Source organism: Panthera onca, chromosome A2 (assembly GCF_046562875.1).
Source record: "Panthera onca isolate mPanOnc1 chromosome A2, mPanOnc1 haplotype 2, whole genome shotgun sequence".
NCBI lineage: Eukaryota > Metazoa > Chordata > Mammalia > Carnivora > Felidae > Panthera > Panthera onca.
The window spans coordinates 52,761,936-52,789,053 of record NC_138340.1 but is presented as its reverse complement, the minus strand read 5'-3'; the positions used below and the strand labels follow the sequence as shown (position 1 = coordinate 52,789,053).

At 41.3% G+C, this 27,118-nt stretch overlaps 1 protein-coding gene and 1 long non-coding RNA gene across 5 annotated transcripts in view; one reads left to right on the top strand and one right to left on the bottom strand.

Annotated features, from left to right (window-relative positions):
* The window catches only part of ATG7 (autophagy related 7), a 342,261-nt gene that overhangs the window by 153,139 nt on the left and 162,004 nt on the right, over window positions 1-27,118 (bottom strand). For all 4 annotated transcript variants that reach the window (XM_078442745.1, XM_078442743.1, XM_078442744.1 and 1 more), the window contains one exon: window positions 15,670-15,750. In XM_078442745.1, coding sequence (XP_078298871.1) covers window positions 15,670-15,750 — 81 coding nt within the window. The remainder of the gene's footprint in view (window positions 1-15,669; window positions 15,751-27,118) is intronic.
* On the top strand, window positions 12,199-15,504 carry LOC132678848 (uncharacterized). The gene is made up of 2 exons (XR_009609844.1): window positions 12,199-12,340; window positions 15,272-15,504. It is a non-coding gene; the product is annotated as an uncharacterized LOC132678848 (long non-coding RNA).

Sequence of the window (27,118 nt, the reverse complement as noted above, 5' to 3'; positions counted from 1 at the left end):
GTTCCTATAATGTATTTGCTCTATGACTATGCACAAAGATTTCTCTGCAAATTGCATGGAAGATACTTCCACACATGTTAGAAGATTAGATGGAGGCATGTGCAAGAGCTTGAAAAAGCCTACAAAACTGATTCTCTTTTTCTGTCCCACAAGCGAACCATTCATCCATGGCTCTGATTAACTCATCATAGCAGGCCAGTGGTCAACTGACATTTCAGGTCACTCATCAGTGGCTGACAACATTACACAAGACACAATATTCCAGGTGCAAATAAAGGAATGCTTAGAGTACTATCTATATTTTAAAGTAGTTCAGCATACATAGTGTGTACACATATGATGTGCACCACACACTCTCTCGTTCCTAGGGGTATCTACTTTGTATCTGAGGCACCCAAATCAGGACTGCATAATATACATGTGGCTGGTTCTCATTTGAAAGACTAAGTAGAAGAAATCCAACCTCCCAAATCAGAGTGTATCAACTGTAGCTACCTAAATCTACACTGGAGGGTTTCCCTCATGAGAATAAAGGAGGGGGTGGGGGAATGATTTTTCGGATGACAGGAACAGTGCTCAGGATATATGGGTTGGTTGGAAACAGAACCTTATGTATACATGTGGATTATAAGAGTCTGGCAGACCAGGCAGCCTACCACTCTTTGCAAGGGCACTCTGGGCCTAAGCTTCCTGTCCTGGGTCTGGACAGTTAACAGAAGCTTCCAACCAAAAGGTTAGACATGTCCTTTAAAAAGGATATATTTATATGTGTCTCTACTGAATAGCTGATGTGAGATACATATGAAAGGGACGAGGTTGGGCTTTTTCAGTCTCCAAGAACAGGCTGAATGACCAGCTTTCGCATCTGCTTGCTAACAAATGTTCACATGTGTGGCAAAATGTGGTCTGAGACTTGACTTCATTGTTACAAACCACACGGCAGCAAGATAACCTGTAATTACTGGAAGCTACTGATTTCTACCAACAGGATTAAAATGCAGTTCAGTCTGCAACAACTGTGGTGCATCAAATTTCCCAAATGGATCCTGTTGGGAAATAACCTCAAAGCAGGAATATCGTGCTGATCAAGCTAATGTACAAACTTGCCATCCTAACTTGGACCATCCAACAGAAAGGCTGTTTCTCTTCAGTGGGAAAACCACAGGAAGCTACAGAGACAGCCTTGGGGTGTGGGTTTTGCTGGGCCTGGAAGCCTGCCAGAAATACCATCATTCTGTCTCTTGGCCCCTGGAATGCAGTGATACCCAAGTGTTGTAGGTTTCTTTGTTTTGTTTTGTTTTTAACTTTTTCCCACTGATTTCCCCCAAACCACCTGGACACTGTATTTTACTCAAAATGGTATCATTTAAACAGTATCTGTATTCACAGGAATAGATGGGAGGCAACTTCCTTAAGTAAATGCAAAACAGAAGCATTTGTATTTTCAAAAACAGTCCTGTCTTGGATTCTTAGCAGCTGCATGTCCGTACCTTCCAAATGTTTTAAAAAATATTTAAGCCGAAAATTAACCAAAAAGCCTAGTGAACTATGTTTGTCATAAACAATTTTTAAAAAGCATTTAATGTTTATTTTTGAGAGAAAGAGACAGACAGAGCATGAGCGGGGAAGGGGCAGAGAGAGAGGGAGACACAGAATCCGAAGCAGGCTCCAGGCTCCGAGCTGTCAGCACAGAACCAGACGTGGGGCTCGAACTCTCGAACGATGAGATCGTGCTTAACTGACTGAGCCACCCAGGCGCCCCAGTCATAAACAATTTCTTGAGGAAAAACTTTGAAACTCTCATCCCCATGCCATGCACCTGTGCTGGAGGGCACATAGAAGTTGCCCTAGTGCCCACAATGTTCCTGATATCACAGTAGGAAAATGATACATTCTTCTGGGTGTCGGGATTCTCCTTTAAAAGGACAAGTCCCCCAAGGATAACCAAATGGTTCACCATGGAGCTTAACCAACCAGTCCTAAAACTGCTAAACTAACTTACTTACTTTCTTTCTTTCTTTCTTTCTCTCTCTCTCTCTCTCTCTCTCTCTCTCTCCCTCCCTCCTTTCTTTCTTTCTTTCTTTCTTCCTTCCTTTCTCCCTCTCTCCCTCCTGTCTTTCTTTCCCTCCCTCCCTTTCTTTCTTTCTTTCTTTCTTTCTTTCTTTCTTTCTTTTTCTTTCTTTCTTTTGGTTTATTTATTCAATGGGGTGCCTGAGTGGCTCAATAGGTTAAGCATCCGTCTTTGGCTCAGGTCACAATCTTACAGTTCGAGTTCGAGCCCCACATCAGGCTCTGTGTTGATGGCTCAGAGCCTGAAGCCTGCTTTAGACTCTGTGTCTCCCTCTCTCTCTGACCCTCCCCTGCTCATGCTCTGTCTCTGTCTCGCTCTCAAAAATAAGCATTAAAAATTAAAAGAAAATTAAGTTTATTCAAAAGAGAGAGAGCAAGAGAACGCATGAGCAGGGGAGAGGCAAAGAGACAGGGGAGAGAATTCCAAGCAGTCCCCTCACTGTCAGTGTGGGCCCAACATGGGGCTTGATCTCACGAACCGTGAGACCAGGCCTGAGCCAAAACCAGGAGCCGGATGCTTAACCGACTGAGTCACCCAGGCACCCCTGCTAAAACTTTTAAATGGAAGCTTCCCCCTCACACTCCCCCAAGGACAGTACATAAGGATTCTGTGAGTGTTAGTCTTGCCACATCACTGTCAGAGAGATGTTTAACATGGTAGGTAAGTGAACTGAGAGCACTGGAAATCCTGGACTTCCATGTCATTTCTCCTAGCTTAATGAACTCTTGACCTGATAGATTGGGTAGCCTTCTTGCTAGCCACTTCCTGGAAAGCTTGAAAAGGACATTGGGAAGACATCCACAACATGTGCCCAAAAAGAGGGAAACACTGCAGCAGTTAACATGATGAAGCCAAGGCAGCTGGCCCTCCCTGTGAGTGTTGCTCTGGCCTCCAACCTCACTCAGAGCCGTGGCAAGGAAAGCCAAGATGCTTGAAGCTAGAGAAAGGCTTCTGAGGAGCAGTGTGGGACAGGGGCAGGAGCATGGACTGCAGAAGGCCTGGTGCTGTCACAGAACTACCATCCTGAGTCTCTTACATCCCTGCCCTCTAAGAACACACAGGTATTCAGAATTCAGAGGGAACATAGCCAAGATGTCTTTCTTAAGGTTCATACCTGCTCCTCTGGAATTGTGGGCCTGACACTGGTCACAGATACCTGCCCAGTAACTTCGGCAAATATGAAGATTCGCCTCCTCCCCTAGCACACATTCCTGGGAACATTAAACCTCAGCTTCATTTTGGTTAATAATGAAAACGCTGGATTAAGGTTAACTGCCAACTAGAAAAGAAAAGTGAAAAGGAGAGAAAAAGACACAGAATGTAATAACCTACACATTAATATTTGCTCACCTCTTGAGGCCATGCCCTTTCAAAAGAAATGCTCATCCTTTTGGTTTCCTTCCCTTTTCAACCTCTAAGGATAGAAAGACTTTATGGCTATAATTATGAAGTGAGTCCACTTAGGAAAGGAGATGGGAATTGCACCTGATTTCTGCTTTAAAGAACGAACAATTAAACACACTTACAGTACCAATCATATAGGACAGTGGCACACAAGCTCTCGTTTAATCTTCACTGCCCCTAAAAAGGTATCTTAACTTTTTTCCACCCAAGTGAAGCACAGAAAGTCTGAGATACTTGTCATTGGTGACACAGTTAGTGGGTAGCATTGTCTCTGAAGCCAGTGCTCATTTCTTTCTTTAAGGGTTTTTAAAAAATCTTTAGAGAGCAAGCGAGCATCCAAGCAGGGGAGGGGGCAGAGAGAGAGAGAGCAGCTTCTATGCTTAGCCAGGAGCCTGACACAGGGTTTGATCCCACAACCCTGGCATCATGAACTGAGCCGAAATCAAGAGTTGGATGCCCAAGCCAGTGCCTTTTCTATGGCACAAACCGTATCAAAAAGTCCTGTTATCTCTCAGCCAGCTCCGAGCTCCCTTGAACTGGTGCGCTCGCTTAATCAGACCCCACAAACTGTCTGAAGCTGTTGCAGTGCTTTTTTTTTTCTTTCTAATTTTAAAGTTTTTCTTGCAAACTGCTTGTTCCCTTGATTCACAACATGCAGCTTCAAATTACTTCTAGTCTTTCCAAAAAATCAAACCCACCCTCAAAGGTCAAGAACTCACCACTGCTGAGGCTATTAAGAGGAAAATATTGTGAGATCTGAAGCAATTTCCCCAGAAGAACTTGTCAAATGTCCTGAGCCTGCACGGCAGAGCTGAGGCAAGTACACCGTCTCCCCCAGGGACCCTGGGAGATGGCCCTCTTCTTGGGACTTGCAGTTCTTTTGCACAGAGGGTGCTAGGGTGTCACAGGCCTCATTTTTCAGGTATTAAGTGCCTACTGGAATATTCTCAATAATAGGAAACAGTAAGCGATTAGGCAACAAACGGCAGATGTTAGGAAATACAACTCTTACTCCTCCAGTAGAGCCAAGTGACGCGTGCATGTTTTTGTTTTCTTTGGTACACACGTTACTCTACTGGTAAATCGGTTTGCACTTGTTTATTTTTTAAAGCCTGCTTGCATTATGATTGGAGTCAAGTCTGCCGGGTCAAATTGAACTAACAGAAAATCTAGATAGTGGCCCATAAAGAGCAATATTGGGCTCATGTCCCACGTCTGGGATATGTGAGAGGTATTAACACAACAATAAATAACTTGCCTCAATTCCCACTTTTGTTACCATTTCCCCCTTCAGGGTCCTTCATGAGAGAGCGGATATAAAAGGGAAATGTCAAGTACAACTGAGAACTGGGAGAAACCCAAATTTCCTCTCCCACCTTTATAAATAACATGAAAATATATGCTTTTGCATGGACTTCTATCCCAAGTGGGAGTGCTGACAAAGGTCTTTAAAGTATCCAAATGCTCTACGGAATCCAGAGTCAACTACAAAGACACCAAGGCTGTCTAGAGTCATGAGGACAGGTAAGTTCTGACTACAGGCAATGGGACTATTCAGAACAGTCCTCATGGGAGGCGGGTCAGTTATCCCACATATACTGCCATTCCTCAAGACCCTGCTGGATACACACACATGCAAGTACACAGTTCCTCTGATTTGCAAAAACTCGCTACATCTATTCTCACACTGAGTGCTTACATTTGGCACACTTGCAGCCGTTTCAGGATCACAGACGAAAGGATCACTAAAATTTTCCCATTTTAGTCGGATGGCTATGAAGTCAAGATGTCAAACTTTGGTGTGCACTTTAATCAGCCACTAGAAATTCTAGAAAAGAGAAGCATGCAGTCTTTTCTTCCTTGTGAAGAAAAAAAAAACTTTGGGGCACCTGGGTGGCTCAGTTGGTTAAATGTTCAACTTCGGCTCAGGTCATGATCTCATGGTTCGTGGGTTCGAGCCCCGCGTCGGGCTCTGTGCTGACAGCTCAGAGCCTGGAGCCTGCTTCGGATTCTGTGTTTCCCTCTCTCTCTGCCCTTCTCCTGCTTGTACTCTGTCTCTCTCTCTGTCTCTCTCTCTCAGTAATAAACAAACATTAAAAAAAAAACTTAAAGAAAAAAACTTTAATTTCTATGATAAAAACTTATTTAAAACTAGGGAAGGCCAGGGGCACCTGGCTGGCTCAGCTCGCAGAGCACACAACTCTTGATCTCAGGGTCATAAGTTTGAGCCCCATGTGCAGTACAGAGTTTACTTAAACACACACACACACACACACCCCAAAACAAAAAACAAACAAAAAAACTAGGGAGGGCCAGACACTCCAGAATTTATCATCACATAAAATATTTTATAAGTTATAATGACAGCAGCTTTAAGAATAGGATGTTCTCAAACAGTTCTTTCCACATCTTCTATGGCAAAAAAGGCTATGGTGGTTTAAGTACTTTTAGAAATACCTGGACAGGGTATTGGAAGGCTTTTTAGAAAAAATAAAATGGAGACTCTTAAAAATCCTGCAGGAGAGCAAGCAAAACCCTTCAAAGAACTCATTGCCAAAATGTGTCCTTTAATAAAATGTTAGGTCATCTTTGATGAATCCCAAAGGCCCCTTGTTTTAATATCCTCTAAAAATGATCTTCCAATCCAATAACAAATCAGCGAAAGCATCAACTAAAGCAAAGGAGACAGTAAAAGCTGAAAAAGAAGATCAGCTGAATAAATATTCAGAACACTGAAACGTAACATTCAGTGATAGCACCACTTATGGCATTTATGGCATAAGGATAAATCACACCTTGGCGCTAACAGGCAAAGGGCATCCTGCTGCTGAGCCCTAGCCACTTGTCTGACTGAGTTCCTGCAGGGCAGAGCTATCTTCTTTCTTCCTTCTCTGGTTCTGCTGTTCATTTGTTCACCTACTGAATCGTTACTTTTTTCTGCCATTCAAAACATCTACCTGATCATTTCCTACCATTTACTAAAAACGAGTTACCCCTTCCAAGGTAGGAACATTTCTTGAGTAAAGATGTTTATATAATTCAAGTATAGGAAGTTATATTGAATCATGTAATGTAAGTTTACTATCTTGTTCAGAAGGACATCATCAGAAACTTCAGAGGCTTTTATTCACCTCTGTGTCCTTCAAAAATGTATCATGAATTAGGAGCTTTAATGTCTGCTCATGTGAACTATTATGCCAAGAGTCATTAAAATAAACTCACATAAAGATATATCTGGGTGTTTTTAGTATTCAGTGTAAACAGTTAGTTATATGTTGTATACAACTTGTCCATGTACAAGCACATACATCCATAAAAAGCTCCCCAAGTTGATGGCTCCCTTATTTCAAAAACCCAGCAGTAACTACCATGATCCGCCCTGCCCCCCCCTTACTTCCAAAGCTACTGAGGGTGGAGAGAGAAGGGAAGATGTCTCATGAATATCATATATAAATATTTTATGAATATAAATGAATGTATGAAGTATGAACATAAATATAAATTATAAAATACACATATATCTTTATATGAAAAAGGAAGGAATATGAACAGATGATAGTTGGGGCTCTTTGTCCATCAGGAGTCAAATCGGTGCACCACCAGAGATGCGAGAACTCTCAGAGCTCTGAGCAGGGTCAGTATCTTCCCTGTCCTAAACATAGTTGGGCCTGAAGAAATGGTGATCAAGAGACTGCACAATCTCAGAGTCATAAAACAAAATCCAGTGGTAAATGCGCTCCTGAATCTCCCTTTACTACAGCTGAGGAAAATGAGTCCCCAGAGAGAGATGGCAACTTTCCAAAGCCATACAAGAGGTCATGGTGGGGCTACTTGCAACATTCATTCCCCAGTGTCTCACCCAGGACAGCTTGGGAATGGCAGCAAAGAAAAACTCATAGTACAAGGGTGCTTTCCTAGGATCCACAGGCATGTTTCTGGGACTTCATGGAGTCACTGAAATTGTCTGTAAAACTGTGTGTGGCTTTGCATTTTTTTTAATTTTAATTTTTATTTTTTTCCCCAGAGAAGCAGGGTCTACTGCTCTGGTCACTCTGCACAAGGTCCAGGACTCAATGTTAAGAACCACTCTGTCAAGAGATGGGCTTAGGGTGGGGGAGGGGAAAAGAGCCTAAAAGTGAGTGAGATTAATTCCAAACTAATAGGAACCCAGATTTTCAACAATCTGAAGATTATGCTTGGGCCGGGCAGCCAGTGGAACCATGTAAGAACACAGTACTAAACTTTCTGGTCTGGATCATAAAAGGATCCTGTAAGAAAAAAATGTGTTCAAGCAAACTAGGCATGCCTTTGTGACCTCAGGTGACAGGGAGAGGGGTAAGCAGTACAAGCTTTAACTACCGATTAGGACGTCTCAGAAGACCACTGGTCAGAGGTAGCAAGCAAGGCGCAGTTCTCTGGACTCGAGGAGAAGGTTTTGGCAGTACTTGTCATGAGTCATGATGGAAGGTTTCTCAGCTTCTCAAAGCCAGGGCAGCCTTGACCTTCAGTCAGGACTCTCATTGTACCTGCTTGTACAGTGAGCCCAGAGAGGGTTCCACACACCCCGGGTGACCTATTTCAATCACAGGGGTCTTTGTTTTCTCATTTCTGATGTCAACACCAGTCCCAGGAGTGGGCAAAGGCCTTGGTACTTGGTCACAGGGAACTGGATACACGTCAGCCATTGCAATTTCCCTGGGAAACAGAAAATATTTTCCCCACTCTATGGATGAGGAAATTGAAGCAAAGGGAGAAATGTCCAAGGTTTTTCAAGGAGGTGAAGAGCCAAGAGCTCCAAGGTTAGAGCTTGCAGTTACATACTCCATACTGCTTCTGGCTGGATATTCTGCCTCCATTAGGGAACCAAGCAGCTCTGGAGACTGGGAAACACTAGTTGCTAAGCACAAGATGTGGGATACAGCTTATACAACACGACCATGCACATGGAATCCATCACACATTACAACAGAAGACTGGAGGCCTCACTGGGTAAATGAGATAGGGAAAGGGAACCTGGGGGTTACTCATCATTTTCCAAATCAGAGATTTATGTCCCTTTTGGACAGGAGAAGGAAAAGCTGGCTGCAGCCCAGTTTTGAGTAATATTTGCCACTGAGAAGCTGTATGCAAAAATTCCTGGCACAAACTTTGGAGAGCTCTTCCGACTGGGCTCTGGCCAGTCCTTATAAATGACTGAGATTTAAAACCCTATCAAATCAGAGAAGCAGGGAGTATCCTTGATGAAGCACCATAAATCCCTCTCTCGAAAGCTAATTTCAGACATACAATAGGAATGTTCAGAGAGAAAAATTATCTATACATACCTCTATACATAGCAATTGTCTTTCTTAAGTCAAGAAGGGCAGAGATCAATGGCTAACTGTGGTCTGAGTGGCTGGAATATGGTTGATTATCCTCTTTAACCTTAAATATATTTTCTGATTTTTCTATAATTAAAATAGATTGCTGTGGAATAAAGAATAAAATTAAGAAAGGAAAATATAAGAGCTACTAACTTTGAGTGTCAATAGAGAGCCAAAGCTTTTCTCATCTGACTGACTCATTTAACAAAAGAAGTAAAGGAGGTGGACAGAGCAGGGAGCACCTTGCTTGTGGTCACTCAGGCAGCCAGCAAGGGACTCAGAGCCAAGACCCTGGAAATCCCCTGAATGACTTCCTGGCCTCTACACCACCCTGTTGCAGCTGCTGGACTCCTTAGGCTAGGAAACTCCCTATGATTGGTGCTAGATGAGAAACCATTTTAAATGGAATTGTAAAATTCAAAATGGCAGCTTCAAATGCTAGACCAAGTCCACCAGATTCCAACTCAAGAAGAGCTGAAATTGAAATAGCACTCACAAACAGGACAGTCTGTACGGACCTGGGTGTCCAGTACTCTGTCACAACTGCTATACTGAACAGCTTCATAAATGTGCCATGTTTTCTTTCTTGTGACTATTATTCATGCAATCCCCCCTGTCTACAATGCCTTCATCTTGTTCTATCTCCCACATGTTTCTAGAAATTCCCACTCATCCTTTAACATCAACTCAGAAGTCACTTTCTGCAAGACCACCCCGTTCTCTCCTGTTTGAAAAATGAGTAGGAATATGACACCACCACAAGAGGATGTACCTTGACTGCAGAGCATATCATGATATGGTTTATATATCACTGCTGGTTTATAGGTCAGTCTCATCCTCTAGATAGCATTCCTTAAAGGCAGTGGCTATTTTTATCATCTTTGTCCACTGCAGGGACTCAAATGGCAGTTGAATAAAATGAATACCAGCTAACAGCCATACAGCAAAACTTTAACCTCTCTTTGCATATCTATGACTTGTCTTTTTTTTTAAATTTTTTTCTTTAACATTTATTTATTATTGAGAGACAGAGAGACACAGAGCATGAGCAGGGGAAGGGTAGAGAGAGGGGGAGACACAGAATCTAAAGTAGGCTCCAGGCTCTAAGGTGTCAGCACAGAGCTCAACGCGGGGCTTGAACTCACAGACCTGAGATCATGACCTGAGCCAAAGTCAGTTGCTTAACCAACTGAGCCACCCAGGCACCCCTATGACTTGTCTTTCTATCCTCTAAAGGGTGCATTTGTAGAATCTCAGGCACCAGATTGCTCAGGGACAGTTTTTTTCTTATACAAAGCTTAAGTAGCTAAGCTGAATACTGTTATCTCATGCTTTTTAAGTAATAAGGAAATATGATAGAAGAAAGTTAGGATTACGTAATACAAAAAAAAAATCGAATGGTTGGCTAGGATAAAGGCAAAAACAAACAAACAAACAAAAACATATAATTTATTCTATGAGGATACCAGCTAACATGTATTATTCCTACACCCCTATCGTTCCTCAAGACACAGAACACAGATGCACACAAAAGGTTAACAGCAATCACTTTGGGAAGTTTAATCATAACCCATCAACAGAAGAGCCTGTGGCAGAGTAAACACCAAAGGTATTATTAGGGTTGCTAATTGCTAATTAAAATCCCAAGATCAGGTTTCTGGGCACATCTTGCTACATCTGTGCAGTGGGCAAGTCCCAGATGGTATGAAAACAAAGAATGGGGCCTGCTTCTTCCTAAAAGGCGATTCCTGCAGCATCACAAAGATTATGGGTGGCAGACTGTGCAATAACCACAAGAATATCCACATGCAGTTGCCGCAGGCACAGCCCTGCTCTGGACTACTGATCCACGACAAGTCTCTAGTCAACTTCTGGGTCCCAGGAACTGGGCTTATGGTTGCATAAAACACCAGAAGGTGCTCAGCTTTCTCCTTATAGGCAAAGAAAATGGTCATAATATTCAACATACTGTCCCCCTTCCTCTAGACAGACCGGAAAGTAGGACAAGGGGACTTTCTGAGCTGAAGGAAAACAGTCTATATCTTGATTGAAACGTGGGTTACATACATGTGTACATTTGTCAAAACATAAAGAAGTGTTCTCTCTTAAGATTCATGCATTCCACTGTATATAAATTCTACCTAGGAAATAAGAACCATGCACAAAAATCGAACTCTAATTAGTAGGTTTATTTTCTGCAGTAATATGGGCTAGCAGTTTTGAACTCCCTTTCCATGGGGGCGTCTGGGTGGCTCAGTTGGTTGAGTGTCTGACTCTTGATTTCAGCTCAGGTCATGATCTCAAAGTTTGTGGGATCAAGCCACACATCGGGCTCAGTGCTGACAGTGAGAAGCCTGCTTGGGTTCTTCTCTCTCTTTCTCTCTCTCTTCCCCCCCCCCCCCCCACCTCCCCTGCTCTCTCTCAGAATAAATAAACATAAACACATTAAAAAAAAAAAAAAACGAAACAACTACTTTCTATGTATTCCAGACTTGAGAAGTGAGTAAATACATCCAGGATAATGACAGCCAGGTTTCTCACCATTGGGGAAGGTAGTTACAAATATAGGAAGGGGAAAATTAGCATCACCAAAGGAGATAAAATACATTATGTGCCTCCTGACACAAAGATATATCATCACATCTTTGGTACCTCTACCAAAAATTCATAACCTGACTCTAATCATAGGGAAACATCAGACAAACCCAAAATGAGAGAAATGCTACAAAATAACTGGCAAAAATATCAAAATATTGAGGTTAAGAAAAACAAAGAAAGGCTAAGGAACTTTTCCAGATTGATATGATAACTAAATTCATGCTCGATCCTGAATTAGATCCTGAATTGGACTGGGAGAAAAAAACAATAAAGAACATTTCTGGTACAAATAACATTTGAAATACAGACTGGATTAGATTAGTATTGTGGCAACATTAAACTGCCTGAAACTCCTTTTTCTTAGGAAAATTCACACTGAAGTACAGTGTTTAGTTGGAAAGAACCACAAGGTCTCCAACTTACTCTCAAATTTTCAAGAAAAAGAGAAAGGTGGGGAGGAAGAAGAGAGGAGGGAGGGAGGATAGTGGGCACATACATGAATGGGGCAAAATAGAAACAATTGGTCAATCTGGGTATAATATAAGGAGGTTCCCTGCACTATTCTTCCAACTTTTCTGTAAGTGTAAAATTATATCAAAATAGAAAGCTTCCCCCCAAAATATTTAGGTGAAAGTTCATAATAACTAATTCAATGTATCATGAGAAATTCTTTTAAGAACATTGGTTTTAAAATTCTATTTTTCCCTCTGGTAGCAATCTACAAAACTTGACTCGGTTCTAAATTCCTTTTGAGAACTAAAAACAACTTGTATAGCTTCAAATACGATTTTTTGAAATTCCAGTGACAGACATTGTCATTTTAGAAAGTCTTATGATATACGGAAATTGGAACGAAAGAGCCTTTTCACTACCCTCTTCCTCCAGATTCTTCAGTAATTTTTCTGTAAGTTTGAACAGTGCCAAGTTAAAACCAAACAAGATAAGAAATGATTTATGTGTAGATGATTCAGCCTTCCCAGTCACAGAGAAGTATATTTTTCCCCACCTCAGGCCTTATAAAAGGTCTATACATGTATATAAACACGGTAATCAACAGAGCATTATTACTCGGCACTGAGAGCTTATTCTATCTCCCCCATCTTTCTGCCTGCATTTGTATTAAATTAAGACACAAGTGAGGCCTTGGTCCTGGAGGGGGAGGGGGGAAGCAAAAATATCAAAAACTACCACAGGAAAAAATTACTTCATGGATATCAAAGGAGAATTTTTAAAAAGTCATTTTTAGCCCCAAAGAATCTTTCTGAAACAATAACAACTATGATATGACTCAGTATAAAAATATTATGCTAAGTATGCATTAAGAAAAATTCACATGCACAGAGATGAAACTGTAATTGGATTTGTCATTTCAAAGTATTAATGTTGGGTTTGCAGATAATAGAGAATGACATTCTCCTAAGCGAATAAAGAAGTTCGCCAAGTAAGTAAAGGCCGTGTTTCTACTGTAAGGAAATACGTGCACCAGTGAAGCAACCTTTTCAGCACAAAAGAAATTTAATACCCAGACCACATGAAAAGTGATCGCTATGGGAATAGCACAGCTGTTAAAATCCAAGGCAGTTTGTATTAAATCGTCCAACATGTTTATGTAAAGCAGGACTCTCAGAATGACCACCAAGAAGAATTAAGTTTGCTAACAAAAAAGTGATACCTGTATTTAATGTAATGCTTACAATAAGTGTGAAAGAAAAATGCAAAGCGATTCTTTCTCAAAGAAAATAAGGGACCTTGGTTAGCTGGTATGCTTGTGATTCTTCACAAACAGTATCTCCAGGACTAACTCAATTAAGAAAGTCAACAAGAAGGAATCGGAGTGCTTGCATTTCACTTAGAAAACCCAATTATCTTTATTTCATTGACTAGTCTAATCTGCATAAAGCCACAGAAAATCTTTGGGCACCTGTGCCAAATGACTTCAGTATGAAAATTAATACTGCCAAGTTATTTTGAGACCAATTAACTGAGCCATTCAAAGAAAACAAAATGTGCTCACTATAAAGCATATAATCTTAAACTTGCATTTCTGAAGACAGAAGTGCATGTAGACATCCTTGAGGCCTTGACTTGAACAGATAGAAGATATCTCAAAGAGATGACAAAAAAAATTAACTTATGAGTAACTAGTGACCAAGTGGTAAGCTTTAAATCCCAACACGGACACTTGGGATGCATAATAATAACACTGCTTAGTTTACTTCATTTTTTATTCTTTTTTAAATTATGGTTCATAATTTAATTTTTTTAAAATTTTTTATTTTTTTCATATTTATTTATTTTGAGAGAGAGAGAGAAAGAGCACTTGTGCACAAGCAGGGGAGGGAAAGAGAGAGAGAGAGAGAGACAGAGAGAGACAGAGAGAGACAGAGAGAGAATCCCAAGCAGGCTCCAGTGCTGTCAGTGCAGAGTCCAATACAGGGCTTGAACTCATGAACCATGAGATCATGACCTGGGCTGAAATCACGAGCCGGGTGCTTAACCAGCTGAGCCACCCAGGCGCCTCTATTTTTTGAATTTTTTTTTACTGTTTATTCATTCTTGAGAGAGAGACAGAGCATGAGCATGGGAGGGGCACAGAGTAAGGGAGAAACAGAATCCGAAGCAGGCTCCAGGCTCTGAGCTGTCAGCAAAGAACCCGATGCGGGGCTCGAACTCGTGAGCCGTGAGATCATGACCTGAGCCAAAGTTAGACACTTGACTGACTGAGCCACCCAGGTACCCCAGTTTACTTTTTGAACAAAAAAACTGCTCTAAATGTTTAAGCAACAAAAATTAACCAAATTTATCAACATTCTCAAATCTGAGTTAAGCTGTTAGAGAACCTGGTTAGGATTGTGCTTCTCATAGGATATGACCCAAGTAACGTTTTTTTATTTTTACTTTTGTTATTTTTTTATTTATTTTTGAGAGAGGGACAAAGACAAAGTGTGAGTGGGGAAGGGGCAGAGAGAGAAGGAGACACAGAATCTGAAGCAGGCTCCAGGCTCCAAGCTGCAGCACAGAGCCCAATGTGGGGCTCAAACCCACAAACCTTGAGATTATGACCTGAGCTGAAGTTGAACCCTTAACCGACTGAGCCACCCAGGTGCCCCAAAGTTTTTGTTTTTGTTTTTGTTTTTTAAACCTTATCAACTCAGAGTGGAGGGAATTTCCCTAGAATTCAATCCCTTCCATACTGCCAAATGTAGGCTACGTGGCAAAGAAGTCCTGAATTAGAACTGAGAGGCCAGAGTTTGGGATTAATGATCCCAACTCTATTTTGCATAACGCTTGAACATGAAAGCCTTGTCAATAAGCTTGGGTTTTAAAAACCCAGGTTATATCACTGAGCATCAGAAGGCTTAGAGGCATACAAAAGAAAATTAGCTATAACACACGGTATACAGGCACAGCTAACTTAGACTATATCTAGACCTATTAAAAAATGAGATGTGTGGCACCTGGGTGGCTCAGTCGGTTAAGTGTCCGACTTTGGCTCAGGTCATGATCTTGCAGTTTGTGAGTTTGAGCCCCGCGTTGGGCTCCGCTGACAGCTCGGAGCCTGGAGCCTGATTCAGATTCTGTGTCTCCTCCTCTCTCTGCCCCTCCCCTGCTCATGCTCTGTCTCTGTCTCTCAATAATAAATAAACGTTAAAACAATTAAAAAAAAATGAGATGTCATCACTGTGGTTTTGAGATACATCAGCCGTTTCCCATTACAATGGAGGACATACTAGCTCTATTTTTAGAGCCTCTGGAAAGATCAAAGCTGAAGGGGCCCTTTGATGGGCTCCCTATCCAGGCCCCTAATCTCTGTTTATTTTTTGTCATTATGTAGATCTCCAAAAGACATACCACCAGGACTGCCTAGTATCCCCCCCTCGTCTGAGTAACACTTAAAAATTGCTCTATGATGGTCCATGCAAAGGAGGAACCTCAGGGGAAGAACAAAACATACTGAAGTTCATATTCAAGCCGAAAATTAACATGATGCAAGTATCGATACAGAACTGTATTATCTAATTCAGTCTCTCTCTGTACACAATAAATCAAACTTTCTCAGGCTGGTTTCTCTCTGAGAATGAATACAGATAAGCAACACCTAGAAAATCCTTTCCAGTTTTTTAGACCCCACCCCTCCCTGCTGAAAAGTTCTCAGTTGGTTTCAGTGCCTCTGGCTGGTACAGTGATGGGCTCAGTTTTAAAACCAAGTCCCTCAAATGCAGAGTGACTTACTTTGGAAGAACAAGCTGTACATTTGTCAAATGCCAGGCTGACAGGAAGGACATTATCAAATCGTGACAGAAATCCCCGGATCTAAAAACAAAACAAAACAATTCACATCAAGCTCAGAACGCCCATACCTGTGAAACGTATTTGTAGTTTCTGACAAGAAGTGGCAAATAATATGGTGGTCCTGATACAGATTACTAGCAAAAATAAAGTTCGGCATAGAGATTTTCCCCTGTACCACAATCAGTTTGAGGAAGAACTGTATCATGTCCTTTATTACATTAGGAGCCGGGGCCTACAACCTTTTCATGTATGTGAGACCTAAAAACACCAAAATACAAAATGAAAGCATTAAACTGTAAAGTATTGTTGTAAGAAATGTCTTAAAAAATTTAACAGATCAACTAGTTTAATGATGGCTCACCTCTCACATGCAAGTTATAGTGAATATTGGTAAACTTGAGTATCTAGGGTATGATAGTGGGTGGGGTGTCACAGGTGAGAAGGCCTGGGGACTATCCGAGGCAGAGAAGGTGTTAAATATATATCCAGTTATTTGCTTGACTTGAAACAGACAGGGATTAAAAAAAAAAAAAAATCACCAAATTTATGGGGAAACAGTGCCACCTTGAGCATAAACTTCTAGACTACAACTGGCTGCCATTTTAAAGGATATCCACTGTAAGTAACCAGGTTCCACAAACTATGATTTAAGTCCTTTATTGAGAACATTATACCTCTCTAGAACTATACTTACACCAAAAGGAGAGTTTTAAACTGTTGTGTATATCATTAACATATTATTACAAAAAACATGAATGATAAACTCTGAAGTGTCCACAGGACTCAGCATTTATAAGTCAGACAACACGAATCCTCTCATGAGTTAATTTATTTCATCTTCCCAACTGCCCCCATTTTATGTTGATAAAACTCAGGCTCAGAAAGGTGAAGCAACTTGGCTCAGGAAAACAGAAAGTGGCAGAGCTAAGATTCAAAACTAGGAGTCTTGACTCCAAACGTGGCCCTGACCCTCCCTCCTGCCCCCTACTCTCCTACCTCACCCCCTCCCTCCCTTTCTCGCAGGGTATCACAGGTTTGTTTTCGGTATTAGGTCTCAACACAAATCAACAGTGTCACCTGAAAAGAGCAAAAGGACCAAGCCTCACCTTTCCTGCCTTTAGCCACCCTACCCACACTCACCCCAAAAGAAAAATAAACAAAACCCGACAAACTCTTTAAACAAACAGGCTTCCTGCTGCAATGTGATAACTCCACCTTCATGCCCACACTGTACCTGTCTAATTTCATGTTCATACTGGAAAATCGAAATGGCCATGGCAATCTTTCAAATACCCTTAATGATGCAATCCAAGATCAAAAGACCATTTGGTAGAAATGATAAATTAGATAGCTGAGATTAGTTAGATGGCCTCATTGTGAACCTGTGAAAATGTGACAATCTTCTAGTTCTTTCAGTCTCAGGAATGTGGGTGACCATTTCACCATACAGGACTGGAGGCACAATCGGGGTCTTAAGTTTGCTATTCAGGATACCAAAACAGGAGACATCAAACTTCTGGAAAAGACTTTTGAAGTAGGTCATAAATGGGAATGCTGAGATCCTATGAGATCAGCAAGTTACAGGCTTAAAAGAATTCTCACAGTGAGCCTTCTCACACCTCAATTCCTTTTATATTAAATTCACTTAAGGAAAAATGTTATCATATTTTGCATATTTTCCATTAAAGTATTCACTGATACAGCCTATATTACTGCCTCCATATGGGCTTCATGAAAAGATTTTCTTCATTCTTTTTTCTCCTACAACTAATATCTAGTTTTACGTTGTACAAAGAAATATTGGCAATTTTCTCTGCTAAACTGTCTCATGATTGCAGATGGAAGGTGAAAGCTTTGAAGTTAAGAGAGACAGAAGACCAAGCAGGAAGGAAGTCAGGAAAGGAAAAAATAAAAACAAAAAACACAGGTAGTGAGTAACAGAAGAAAAAGAAACCAAAATGAATGGACTGGCCAAGCATGGGCCCACACACTATTGTTTAGCACCCCCAGACAGCTCTTTACTAGGAAACTGTGATTCATTTTCTCAGGAAATGAAGTAAAAATAACATCTGTGTATGAGGCCTTTCAAATTCACCAAGTTGGTATCAGAAGGCCCAGGGCTCAATCAATTAGTTTCAGGTAATTTTAAAAAGGAAAACCTTCTCAAACCAATTGTATCAGACTCCTAATGGTTATCTCCACAGGTGAGCTCTCTCCCTTCCATTTAATGCAACATTCTGCCATTGATTAATTTTTCCAATACACAGCTCCAAGATGTGTCACTTTTTATTAATTTTCTACAGCAGAAAATTCCTTATGCTGGCATTCAAGATTCCACCCCCACCCCACTCATCTGGGACCATCCTGACTTTCCAGTTATGTCTTAAATTGAAACTTGTCACTGGCCCCGTATAACTACCAAGCTGAACTTCCAAAGACATTCCTGAGTTCCTGACCTCATCTTAGGCTGAATTCTGTGACTCAGAACTCTTCCTTTTGGAAACAGCTACATAGCCAAGTCTTCATCTTCCTTAAAAGCCACTCAATGCAAACACACCTCTTTCATAAATCCTCAATCTACCTACACCAAGCATAGAGACAATGTTTCATCATCTGGAATCCTTCCTTTTGATATTTATCACTAAATACCTTCCGTTAGTTATTAAAAAAACAAAAACAAAAACAAAAAACAGCATGTTAGTGGGATATAATTCATGTACCATAAAATTTATCTTTTTAAAGTATACAATTCAGAGGCTTTTAGTACATTCATGGAATAATTATCACCAATATCTAATTTCAGAACATTTCCATCACCCCAAAAAGAAACCCTGAACCTATAAACAATTAGTGCCCATTCTTCACTTTCCCCAGGAAACCACTAATCTACTTTCTATCTCTACTGATTTGTCTATTTTGCTTATTTCCTAGAAAGGGATCATACAAGACTGGCTTCTTGTTCTTAGCATGTTCTCATGCATTTTACATCAAGTATCTGTACGTCATTCCTATTTATTGCCAAATAGTATTCTGTTAAATAGATACACCATATTTCGTTTATCCATCAGTTGAACATTTCTTTTGGGTATCTACAAAATTGGGCAGATACAGTAACTCCAATTATTTTAGGAATTAATGAGTCACATGGTAACTATATGTTTAACATTTTAAGGAACTGCCAAACTCTTCCCAAGTGACTGTACCATATTACGTTTCTGACTTCAGGGTCAACACTTCATACGGTCTCTTTGAGTACAGCCATCCCAGTGAGTCTGAAGTGGTAGCTCATTGAGGTTTGGTCTGCATTTCTGTAATGACTAATAACGTTGAACATTTTTCCATGTGCTTCTTGACCATGTATATAGTTTCTTTGGAGAAAAGACCATTCAAATTCTTAGCCAAATTTTAAACTGGATTTTTTCATTGTTGAATTTTAAGAGTTTTTTGTTTTTTTTTTATATATATATTCTGGATAGAAGTTTCTTTTCACATAAGATTTGCAAATATTTTCTCCCCTTCTGTGGGTCATCTTTTCACTTTCTTGATGGTGTCCTGTGAAGCACAAGACTTTTTATTTTCATGAAGTCCTATTTATTTTTTCTTTGGCTGCTTTGTCTTATGGTGTCATATACAAGAGGCCATTGTCTGACCCAAGGTCATGAGGATTATTAAGTTTTCTTCCAGTTTTACAGTTTTAGCTGTTATATTTATGTCTATGATCATTTAGAGTTAACTTTTGTACATTAAGGGTCCAAATTCATTCCTCTGCATGTACAAATCCAGTTGTCCCGGCATTTCATTGACAAGACTCTTCTTCCCCAGTTGAATGGTCATCAAATGACCATACGTGTAAAGGTTCATTTCTGGACTCTCAGTTCTATTCTGTTGGTCTATAAATCTATCCTTATGATAGTACAACACTGTCTTGATTATAGTAGCTTTGTCATCAGTTTTAAAATTGGGGAAGTGCGAGTCTTCTAATTTTGTTCTTCTTATTCAAGATTATTTTGGCTATTCTGGGTCATTTGTCTTTCTCTGAGTTTTAGAATCAGCTTGTGTGCTACTATTACTTAAAAATATTTTTTTATTTCTCTTGCTTTTAGAGGGCAAGACACAGGTTGAACTATATACATTTGCCCACGGCGCAGTGATATGCTTATAAGAGAGACTGCATATTATTATGAAATGAATGACAAAAACACAAAAATCCCAAAGCCTATCAAATTATTCATATCTGAACTATACACAGAAAACAAGTCCCAGACAGACCACAAGAAAAACTCCAACTTAGCACCATTTACATTTTCCAGGCAATTTGAAGCCCTTCCCCATCAACAATGCTTTAAATCCCCAGTATTAAAAATGCACTGAGCTTCCACAATATGCTCTGCATTCCCTCAAGCTTACAAGAAATGTGTAAAATTTAAAGAGCAGAGGTTGCTACTTAAAATTTTAGCCCCTTCCTTAGACATGCACAGAAATCGCAGAGAAATCTAAAATCCAGGTACCCTAGGCAAAATCCTTATAAATATTTTCACACCTATTTAAGAGGCCAGTCCTCAATTCACAATCCAATAAGTTTATAAGGATTTGTCCTTTGCTTAGGCAGAGAAAAACTCACCATCACCTTCCTACTTAGAAGTGTGCCTACTTAGAAGGTATAGGAAGCATTATGCTCATTCAGCATTTTTCTGAATTTGCCCGATAAGAAGAATCCCCTGGAACTTGATTCAAAAGGCCTGGGGTAAGGCCTGAGGATCAGTATGCTTAACAAGAGACCCCAGGTGATTCTCATCAGGCAAGCATGTGAAACAGGGGCTTTCGGTTACCAACCTTATTCACACCTTCCTGTGGTTTGCTCTAAACACTCAACATCTCCTGTTAGATGTCAGAAAACAGATGGAAGCATTTAGCAAACCTCTCATTCTTTCCATGTTTTCTAAAGATAGCACCACCACACCTCATTTTGCCCACATCCCAAATAATGTTCAAATGAAAAGGCTTTATAAAATGATATTAAAGTCATTTCCCCATCCACATGGGAACTAATAAGTAAGGCCTCCCGACACTGCTCAAGATAAGTTCTCTAACTTTGGGGACTGCACACAGTTTACTGTCACCTCTTAGTCTATTATTAGTATTTGCTGTCAATCTTTCCTTATGGGGGTGGGGCAGGCATTAAAGAACTATTTTTAAAGATTTAACTCTACCTATAATTAAAAACAATGAGCCCATGACAGAAAACAGAAGAGCAAACAACAACAAAAAACAACCCATACTCCAACAGGAGATTTACTCCCATTTTCGTATTTAAACAAAATATTTAAATATTTAACTTCCTTTTAAATCACCTCCTCTGAATACTGAGAGGGGGAAAGTGCTAATTTTACAAACACACATAGGCCTCTCCACCTAACTTTCGGGCTAGTAAGAGCAATTCCTTAGAGGGGCCAAACCTTGCCTGCTTCCCTGCACATTTTATTTTTTAAGTTTATATTGTTTTTTTCCTCTCAACACAGAAAAGAATAAGGAAAAAATTTAAATGGCCCATATGGTAATGGATCTGTGGATGCCTAGGACTGAGGGTGGGGATATTAACCAAGTAAAGGCACAAAGCAAATTCTGGGGGTGATTGGGAATGTTCTGTATCTCACTTGGAGTGGTAGTGGTTATATACGAGTGGAGTGTATGCACTCAAAATTCATTAAAATGCACACTTAAATGAGCATACATAAATTATACCTCAAGGGGCGCCTAGGTGGCTCAGTTGGTTGGGCGTCCGACTTCGGCTCAGGTCATGATCTCACAACTCATGAGTTTTAGCCCCGAGTTGGGCTCTGTGCTGACAGCTCAGAGCCTGGAGCCTGCTTAGGATTATGTATGTATGTATGTATGTATGTATGTATGTATGTATGTGTCTCTCTCTCTGCCCCTCCCCCACTCACACAGTCTCTGTCTCTCTCAAAAATAATAAACATTAAAAAAATAAATTATACCTCAAAAGGGTAAATAAAAAAAAAAAAAACTGTTTATAATCTTAACATTCTCAGAACAGTTCAGAAAGGCACAAAGGAAAATTATAAGTCCGTATTGCCCCCCAGTCTCCCATGCTCAAAATAATCTCCAGCTTCAGTTTTCTGCATTGCCTTCTAGGAAAAAAAAAAAAAATCAGAGGTATCACTGCTACCCCCTGAATCCTTAAAGGCCCACCTGGGAATGACAGAACCTAGAAGAAACACAATCCACTGTGGTTTCTTGGCTCCCTTAGTTCTCATGGCCCACAGGCCCCAACAAGGGTGAAAGCAGCCTGAGGTGAAATCCCCCAGGTCAAAAGCTAGGTGGTGTTTGCATTTGGCTTACAGGGCCTAGTGAGCAGGACAGGCTCCCTTATCAGCAGGAGTAAAAACCCGGCAGGAGATATGCAAAAGTCTCAGAGCAGGGCCTTTAAACTCTCTTTGGCCTCCCTCCTGAGCAGTCCCAGCAGCACAGTGGGTGATCGCAGCCCAAATCATTAGGCACACCTGTGCATGCCTAATTAGCTCCATAGGCGCACAGGCAGAACACATGCTTAGGCTGGAGGTGTGTGCTAGGGACAAGGTGTCAAGGGTCCTTCTGGAAACCGAACTCATGTTGATGGGAGCGCAAAACTCAAAGGCATGTTCAAAGAGCAGGATTTGGTCTGTGTTAACTTGACGAGAATTGTGTTTTGTCCCATAGGATGACACCGAGAAGCCATTTATTTTTAATAGACTGAAGCTGTGGTTCTCAAATGCCTAACGTCTCTGGAGACTGTCACTCAGTGGATCTGGAAAAGGGCCGGGAAATGTAATTCTGAAATGGCTCCCAAGGTGACTCTGAGGCACAGCTGGACATGGGAACCCCTGGATTAGGCGTCTTCCACATAAAGGCCAGCTAATATATATACAGTGTGTGTATGTATGCATGTGTGTGTGTATATATATATATATATATATGTATATACACGTATATATATACACATATACATATATGTAGTGTGTATATATATATATACATACATATATTAACGTATATATATATATATTAACATATATATATATATATATATATATATATATATATATACATATATGTATGTATATATATATGGCTAGTCTATACCCAGACCCACTTAGATCTCCTCCAGTCCATTCTCCAGGCAGCAGCCAAATCTTACCATGGTATATCCAGCTCATGACTTTCCACTGCTTTTGGGGTGAGGGTCCAGGCCTTTCAACTGGCCCAGCGGATCCTGACTGCTTCCCCTCAACCTTATTTACTGTGCTTTCCTAGCTCTGTTACTGGCACGCCTGCGGCCCTGCAGGGCCTCGAACTCACCAAGCATCTTTCTCACCCATCTTCTCTGCCTCTCCTGTCCCTCCCCTACAGTGCTTAACCCCTCTCCTTTCTCTCTTCCATGAAAACAGCTGCTCCCTCTCCTTGCAAGCTGTGCGGGAAGGCATGTCCTGGAATAACATGGAAAACAGGAAGAGAGGGAATACCATCCCTGTGCCCTGTGCTCTTGGGTGTTTTTGCACACTTATCTCAATGTACCCTCACAACTTTCTTGGGGAAGTAGCATCACTTGCCCAAGGTTCCACGACCACTAAATGGCAAGCCAGGATTCAGAGTTCTGTTTCTTCTGGCTCCAAAGCTTGGGGAAGACAGCTGCAGAGCATGGGGGAGGTAAAAAAAAAAAAAAAAAAAAAAAGGAAGAAGGAAAAAGAAGGCCATAGGAATTAAACAAACAAACAAACACACAGCCCTACAAAACCCAAAAACACAATACCTAGATAGGGGCTATCAGGGCCTGGGTAAATGAAATTATCTTCAGTCATTTATGCCCAGTTGGCTACAAAGTCAGTAGATCAGGAGAAGAAAGGGGCCCCTTCCATTCTGGGCTACCATGGCAGTGTGTATGCCAAAACTGACTGAAATCAGCCTGAGCTCCAAGCCCACCTTGCCTCGATGGGGAGCAGGGACCCAACGCCCACAGACATATAGCCACTCTGAGGAGGCGCAGCACAGCCACAACGGAACCTGCTGCCTTGACTTCACACCAGCTTCCGGCAAGCCTGGCAGTACTTCTAGAGCTTGGAGTTTGAATAAATAAAAATGAACTCCAAACTCCAAGAGCTCACTCTTGGATGCTGAAAAGAGTCTTAATCAAAATAAATGTCAAAATGGGGAGTTGAGCAATTGCAAAACCCCAGGCACAGCACAGTCATCTTCATTTCAGACAATGGCGTCGGCGACTCCCAAAGATCCACCTCTCCTTATCAAACTGGAGTCACCAAGGGACAGAAGAACTGAGCTGGAAACGAGCCACCATCATTCTTAGAAAAATCCTGCAGAATGGAGCTGGCCAGTCTTTGCAACCCTTCCCAACACACTCATTGCTTCCAGAGTTTTATGAAGATTCTTTGTAATTTCCTTTTTAGCAGAGCACAGAAGCTCCCATTTTACCATTTTAATTAAAAGCGAAAGAGAAAGATAAAACCAATATTTACAAGTGTCCCTGATGTGCCCGGAACTGTGCTTGATAAATGTGATATAATCTGTACGTTAATTCCAGGAGTATATTATATAATTATTCCCATTTTTTTTTAAACATTGAAGTAACAATCATGTTTTTAAGTTTATTTATTTATTTTGAGTGAGAGAGAGAGAGAGAGAGACTGAGAGAGCAAGGGAAGGGCAGAGAGAGAGGGGAGAGAGAATCCCAAGCATGTTCTACACTGTCAGCATAGAGCCCAACACGGGGCTCAAACTCATGAACTGTGAGATCATGACCTGAGCTGAAATCAGGAGTGGGACGCTCAACCAACTGAGCCACCCAGGTGCCCCATGATTATTCCCATTTTACTGGTATAAAATATGAAATTCAGAGAGGATTGGTAACCTGTCCAAGGCCACATAGTAACAAGTGATGAGAGCTGCCTCAAATCCTTTTGTAATAGGAGCTAAAGAATGGATGGATGAAAATGAAATTAAGACGCAAACGCAGGATTCTAATCGAATCTATATGATCACAAAGCCTTTGGGCTGCCTCCCACGTGGGACCTCTCAAACAGGACGGCTTCATCAGGTGAGCAAAACTCATAGGGCACAAATAACATCCTTGAACTGGTAAACTTATGCCCCAGTCCTCTGGGACAAGAGATGCTAAGGCACATCTGAGCTCTGGCACCAGGTGTACTTCATCCCCTCCGTCATGCACCAAGTAAGGCCAATCCCCGTCTCTTCTTCTAGGGCCCCACGCAGAAAGCACGGATATTGTTAGACCTTGTACCAGATCCCTCTTTCTATTCAGGGGCCTCCAGCTGGAACCAGGTCCTACCACATCCAAATAGTGTAGGGTATATCCACAACCTTAGAGGACTCCAAAAGCAAAAGGGGATAAACACTGGGTGACCTTGTGCCAGTTACTGAACTTCTGTGAACATCATGGTACCTGGCACAGTGTTTGGAAATCATCTGCTGATGGGAGAGCTGAATGGAAGGGGGTCTGGGAGGATGGATAGGTCACAAACCACAACATCTGATATAGAGAAACACCAGACATTTAGACTGTCCCTTTTTCCTGCCATTCCCATTATCATCAATCGGACGGGTATAGAAACAGCAAACAGCGGGGGAAGGAGACTCCCTTTCTTGGGCTACCTCTCAGGAAATGGGCTTTTATTGCTTATCTTCTTAATCTCTTTCTTCAGCAGTCAGTCCATCCATATCCCCAGAGGCACACTGCAATAAGCATTTCCGAGCAAAGGGAGCTTATTAAAAGCTAAAGGCCTGAGGATTTGTGGGGGCACAGGCCAAATAACTAGCGACCCCAGCTCTCTATCACACTTGTCTCCGAGATTTCCCAGGCCAGGTCTCTCCCAGGGTCCTGCCCTAGTTTGGGCTTTGTTCTGCTTTTCTGAAAGTAATTAAAAGAAAGAATTCAAGAGCCCAAGAGAACCATGGGGTTGGCAAGTCCAAACCCCTAGGAAGGGCATACATATTCACGGTCTTTATTCATCAGTACTTGAGAGCCAAGAGTACATTCACCCAAAGACAAAAAATGTGAACTGCCTGGTCCACAAGTGGGATAGGAGCTGACTGCTATATTAATGACTGTGGTGTTTGGACGACTACTGGACTGCCACCTTGTTTTTCATTTTCTGACAGAGGTCCAGTCAAATGATCAGCAGCTCCACAGGCTGCCAATTTCCGTCACTTCCCGGAGATATCAGGAATGGCCTATACCTTTTTTTAACTTTTTAATAACTCAGCTACCACCCAGGAGCCAGGAAAAGACAACTTTTTTTTGTTTGTTTGTTTTTAAGATCCCACTTGATGGGAAGCAAAAGGAATAATACTATGCTAAGATCTGCAATGAAAAAGTTTTCTTTACAAAAGAAGCCAGGCTCCAAAGAGGACACTATACTATATTATTTCTTTTACAGAAAGTCCAAAATTAGACAAAGGTGTCCCATGGCGTTAAGAGTCAAGAGATGCTTGCCTGTGTGTAAGAAGGATGCAATAATAATTGGAAGAAGCACAAAGGGGGCTTTGGGGATGCTTGATAACATTTTATTTTGATCTTTGTGCTGGGTACATAAATGGTGCTTACTTTGTGATAATCCAAGCTGTATACTTAATGATTTGTATGAGTTGATGCATTTTACACATCAATAAAATGATGATTTAAATTGCCAAAATCATTGTCTTTACAGACAGAAAGAGGGCTACACTTATTGCTGGCTGCTTGCAGAATCCCGTCCATGTACACTGGGCCAGACACTTTTAAAAAAGAATAAACCCGTAAGCCTATTTTCTTACCTTCAAATGGTTTTCTCATGGTTTTCAAAATCAATCAGAGGTTTTTTTTTTTTCCCCCCCCGGGGCTGACTACCACTCAATGTCAGAGCCTAATCAAGTCTTTTCCTGCACTTGGCCAATCTCTGGCTGGGCCAAATTCTGCCTGTGGTCCCACGGGCAGATCAACTAAGTAATCCTCATGCCTCCCCAGTCTGACAAGGAGAGCAGAGACACAGAGCCCACAGGCTAAGTTAAGCAACTTTCTCCAGATTACACAATGAGCTGCTGGTGGGGGGCCCTTGTGATTCCTGGCCAAGGGCTATCACTTTTCTACTACAGCTCCTTCCACAGGGGCCAATTAGCACACACTCTCCTTTGGGGAACAAAAAAAGGAGCCCAGGGAACTCACGGGTTGTTCTTTGTATGCAAAGCACACAAAAGGGGTTTACTAAATTCCTATCCAAGAGGAAATCTGAAGAGCCAGGAAAAGGAGGAGGGAAGTGCTGAGTCTGCAGCAGGGCATTGCAACACAGCCCAGTGTTTTTGTGGAAACGATGTTCTCCTAATC